The sequence below is a fragment of the Austrofundulus limnaeus genome, unplaced genomic scaffold (assembly GCF_001266775.1).
Source record: "Austrofundulus limnaeus strain Quisiro unplaced genomic scaffold, Austrofundulus_limnaeus-1.0 Scaffold106, whole genome shotgun sequence".
Classification (NCBI taxonomy): domain Eukaryota; kingdom Metazoa; phylum Chordata; class Actinopteri; order Cyprinodontiformes; family Rivulidae; genus Austrofundulus; species Austrofundulus limnaeus.
In genome coordinates, this window is record NW_013952508.1 from 1,220,299 (window position 1) to 1,225,423 (window position 5,125).

Genomic DNA, 5,125 nt, shown 5'->3' on the forward strand with positions numbered 1-5,125 from the left:
ACCAGTACAAAATTAGCATTTGTGGTTAGCTTAATTTGGTATTAGCATTGATAATCAGTATGTGATCATTATTATCTACTCCACAACAAATTTCATATCTAAGTTTTATAATGGCTGAACCATAGCCTTTTAAAGTTAATTCTGGTGGCCATCTTGAATTTTTGATTAGACGTAAGAATTTGGTAAATATAGTAATTGGCTGCTTTTTCACTAATCTTCTGCTTTGTGTGTCTAAAAATGACTGAATAATAAGCTCTGACTAGCATTTAACATGTTTATTTTTATCATTCTTAGCTACTATCAGAAACTTTTAGCTTTGTATTCTTGAAAAATCTGAATTGAAGCCATTTGGTTTTCGCTGTGGTGAATTTTCAAATCCAGAGTGCTTTTTTTATTTGTATGTGCACATGGTCAACATTCATTAATACTCTGCATATTAAACCGACAAATAACTCTTGTTATAGTGAAACTCTTGGTTTAAAAAAATGCATTTCTAGTATTTCTTGACAGATCATCCACTGTCTGTTTATCATCACAACCTTTGACATTAAAAACAAGTCAAAAACAAGTTTAGACCCATTTTTGTCACAAAGCACTCTCTTTTATAAGAGGAATATGAAGATTTACTGACTTGTATTGATTGACAGGCTGCTTGCATGCAGAATGTGTTTGAATCAGTGGAGCAGCTGGCCACTGACTGATGCAGGATTAGGATTAAATCTAGATGCATCGGTTTTAGGGTGAGTGGGTGGCAGTGGCCGAGCAGCTGTCTTGAGGCTATAATACGTTGTGGAGTTTTGAGCAAGGCACTTATTTTTAAATAGCTGCTCACTGCTCTATTTGTGTGTAACTTACATATGTGATGGGGCAAACCTGATGAAGATACTGGGGATGTGTGATGGTGTGTGTCAGCAGGATAAAGAGGAGGGGGCTCAGCACGCATCCTTGGGGTGTCCCCATATTCAGTGTGATGGTGCTGGATGTGTTTCTGCCAACTTGTACAGTACATCAAGGTTTTCTGGCCCAGGCTGACCAGTTTGAGTATGAGCTGTTGAAGGTAGTGGAGATCATCAGTTGAGCGGTTAGATTGATGTCCAAACTGGAAGGGGTGTAGGATGGCAGGAAGTATAGACTGAATGTGTTGCGTGACCAGCCGTTCAAAGCCCATCACGAGGACGGAGGAGAGTGCCACCAGACGGTAGTCGTTGAGACAGGAGGGTGATGCCTTCTTCAGGACAGGGGTGATGGTTTGACTCAGTGAAACGTTAAAGATGTCTGTCCCCCTGCACAGTCTCTCAGCACAAGGCCAGGTATGTTGTCGGGCCCAGGAGCTTGTTGAATAATCTCCTCACACTGTCCAGGAGGGATTTGTAAGCTCCCTTATGAATGAAGTGAAAGAGGACATGAAGGTAGTTGGTGTGAGAGAAGAAGATGCAGAAGATAGGGTTACTTGGAAACAGATGACTCGCTGTGGCAACCCCTAAAAGAGAAAAACCGAAATGAAAAGAAGAAGATGGTGGGCTCAATAAAAATGTGCCACAAAAGCTTGAGCCTTAACTGTCCATCAAGCATGTACTTTCAGGTAGAGCTTGGGCCATAAAACTAAACTCTACTCTGGACAAGTCCCTCACAGGGACACAGAGGCCAACAAAACAATCCTCACCTGGGACAATTTAAAGTTACCAGTTAATCTAAAGGCCCATTCACACTATTAGATAACTTTGGACAATATATGCTAGTTTTGTCTGACACACTGAAGATAGAAAAATAAAAATCAACTGGGAGCCTCTTTTGGACGTATGTGTTTGTAAGTAGAATGAATACATAATATACAAGTAACTTAAACACGTATTATAAAAGCGTGTGACAGCATGTTTTTGATTCATGGAGTCTGTGGAGCTTTTATTACATAAGAGTTATTTATAAGAGTTAGAGTTCTTTTGAGGTTTTACAAAGAATGATGAGTTGGCTGTACAAAGAGGCTGTGATTTGAAAATCTCGTAGTTAAGGAATAGAGTGAAAGCGTATCTTAGCTGCCTTTAGGTGAAAGCAGGGGGCACCTGGACATGAATCCAGGTCAGAGACACAGACAAAGACATAAACATTAAATGTAAATTATTTGTTGATCAACATTATCACCTAACACTGTACATATTACTCTTAAAAATTATTTTATTTTCTGTGTTTCCACTGCAAACTATGTAATTTTCATATTTTTTGTTAGAATTTTTTTATTTCTTTACTTCATTTTATTTCTTTTTTATATATACATATATATGTGTGGCAAGTTGAACAGTTTCCTCTCATCCTAAGAATTTCATTGCATTGTTGACTTTTGTTAACCTGCATATGGCAATAAATGAATCCTGAATCCTGAAACAACTATCCACACTCCATAGAAGAGCTTCAAAAAAGATTCAAAATGAGAACTCTGGCCTCAAATCTCTCTGTTGCTGCACAGAGTTCCAATTACTTATTAATATTTTTATCATATTTATTATCATAAATATTGTGATGGGTCTTTAACATTAAGATACAGTCAGGCAGTCAAATTATTGTTATTATAAATTGGACCACTTTAAGTACACTTGGATTTACTCATCTGCTAAGAGAACGCTTTAAATTCTCTTCATGCTCAGTAAAATATCCTTTTCACAGAAACTAAAAAAATACGTGCATGTTTTTGATAGTACATACTTTGATTTTCATAATATGTTTTCTTTTTGTTTTCGAGTGAATTTTCCCAACAGAAATATATTAAAATTTAAGAAAATAAATACTTAAACGTGTGTGATCGAATTATTTCCGAGGGCACCCAAATGCATCACTGTTAGAGTCGTAAGACGTAACGCGTTAACACCGAAACCAGGAAGTGAGTGTTTTTGTTTTTTTGGGAAGGTATGAGCGACTTTTCAGGTGGACCCGGTGAGATGTAGTGGTTCGGACAGTCCAGACAGAACCATGGAGGTTTGTTTTCTGCGCGGTCTCCTCTTCCTGGCCCTGACAGCTTGGACGTTAGCAGACGGTGGGTGTTTTAACCCTGTTACCGCCGTTAGCATCTTAGCTAACTGTTGTAGTTTTTTGGCTTAACTTTCGTCTCAGGGACAAACGAACGCGTGCCTGCACTCTGTAAATAACCGTTTCTCAAGCTTTTGTCTTGTAAATTATAGAGCATTTTATTATAGTCCGCCGCTATAATATGATTTATTCCCTCAAAGTGTTGAATAGTTATATTTATTCTTTTTATTCTCTTTAGTTCATATTAAATTATTATTTCACTCAGGAATCATATTGTTTGACTTTTTGTCATTTTAAATGAGGCATGAAATGTTTGGTTTGTTCTACTATAAAAAAATAACTATAATAATACAGCATTATGTCAGCATAAAAATAGGCACATTAAGTTTTTCTGTCGTTTGTGAAATTTTGTATTATATTCACATTTTAAAACTTACACTTTTGGATAGCAGTAAATTAAAATCCCCTCAAATGCTGTGTTTTATCTTTTTCTTCTGGTTTGAAATGAAAAACATTTTTAACACAAAAAATGCCTCTAAATAAAAGGCTTCCCTGTTTTTTGCCTGTCCTTTATAGCTAACAATGCTTCACTAACAGAAAAACAAAGAGTTGATGTTATTGGACCAAACGTTTCCTCCTGCAGATGGACAGGTGACCTTTGTATCTGAGCTTTCGTCAAAGCCGGCTCAGAAGCTGTCGAAGTACGGCTGGTACGCCAACGTCAGGCTGCAGAGGTTCCAGATGCCCGAGGAGACCGCCGTCGCTCGCTGGTTGTTCTCTGTGAAGAAAGGCCACACCTTCAACTGTGGACAACACAACGTCACCATGTGAGACACAAAGCTCTGCACCACCCAAACATCTTCATCTCCTGACTTTCACTGTGCCTCTGTTCTTCCCAACTCAACGTTTCTCCTTGTTTTACAGACATCTGCGATGGGGTGCCCCTCCAGTCGTAAACCCAACAGGCTCGGTGTTTCCCAACGCAACACTCTGGAGCCCCAGTTTCTCTCTGATTCTCCCAGTGACCTCACAGAGCTCCACAACCTTTAACCTCTCAGACCCGGCTCCGGGTGTTTGGTTCGTCGCAGCTCACTTACCTGAAGATGACCGACGCATCGAACAAAAGGTTTGTCCAGACATTTTTCTGACATCTTTGTCTCTCTCTCTCTTTTTTTTTCTCAAGAGGAAGGTTGACGACAACGTTTTTATGTGTATGTATCCATCCGTTACTATCATATTTGCATTAAACGTTCAGGAAATATTCATTTGATGCATCTCTGCATATGGTTACTTTCAAAGCCCACACAAATTCAAAATGGCTGCTGCACAGAATAGCTATAACCAGAGTTGCACATAAGCGGTGCGCAGGCGCGATCCAAAAAGAAAAAGCGCACCAGATGGAATGTCATAAAGCTCCCTTGCGTACCTAAGATTGTACCTGAGATTGTGAAAACAACAGCTAGCAGGGTCAGACATGTGACCTGATTTCTTAAAAACAAACAAAAGTAAACAAAAATCCAGCCTCACTGGTGTGACTGGATCATCATTCTGTCAGAGGAGGGCAGCGGGGCCATGATGGATTAAACGGACACTGCTATCAACAAATCAGAGGAACTCCAGAGCAGTTTTATCCAATCAGAGCAGAGCAGGGCGGGACTTTCAGTGAGAGATGTTTTCAGCAGAGACAGGCAGCGGCTCGACTCGAGCAGGTTATAATTGGTTTAATTTTATAGAAAGTCAGGGTTGTATAAAGTACCACAATGTGATACTTGAGTAAAGGTACAAATATCTTATCAAAAAATTACTTTGGTAAAAGTTAAAGCCTCCTTTAGGAAATATTACTTGAGTAAAAGTCTTAAAAGTATCTGATATTTTTTGTACTTAAGTATTAAAAGTAAAAGTATTGATTTAAAACGAGCAGTTAGATTTTTTTGTAATGACATTTATTAGGAGGTGACCTTCCAAAAAATACAGAAATTACTGTATTGTAATAAAATAATTAATTTATGTTGAATTTAGGATGCACTAGTCTATATGCTCCAGTTTATGTACATACAGGTGCTTGTCATAAAATTAGAATATCATGAAAAAGTAGATTTATTTCAGT

The 5,125-nt window shown here is 38.3% G+C and overlaps 1 protein-coding gene across 2 annotated transcripts in view; it reads left to right on the forward strand.

Annotated features, from left to right (window-relative positions):
- Positions 1 to 2,848: 2,848 nt before the first annotated feature.
- The window catches only part of pgap6 (post-glycosylphosphatidylinositol attachment to proteins 6), an 18,665-nt gene continuing 16,388 nt past the window's right edge, over positions 2,849 to 5,125 (forward strand). For both annotated transcript variants that reach the window (XM_014013826.1, XM_014013827.1), the window contains exons 1-3: positions 2,849 to 3,025; positions 3,662 to 3,845; positions 3,943 to 4,144. In XM_014013826.1, the coding sequence (XP_013869280.1) occupies positions 2,962 to 3,025; positions 3,662 to 3,845; positions 3,943 to 4,144 (450 nt within the window). In that variant the 5' untranslated portion in view covers positions 2,849 to 2,961. The remainder of the gene's footprint in view (positions 3,026 to 3,661; positions 3,846 to 3,942; positions 4,145 to 5,125) is intronic.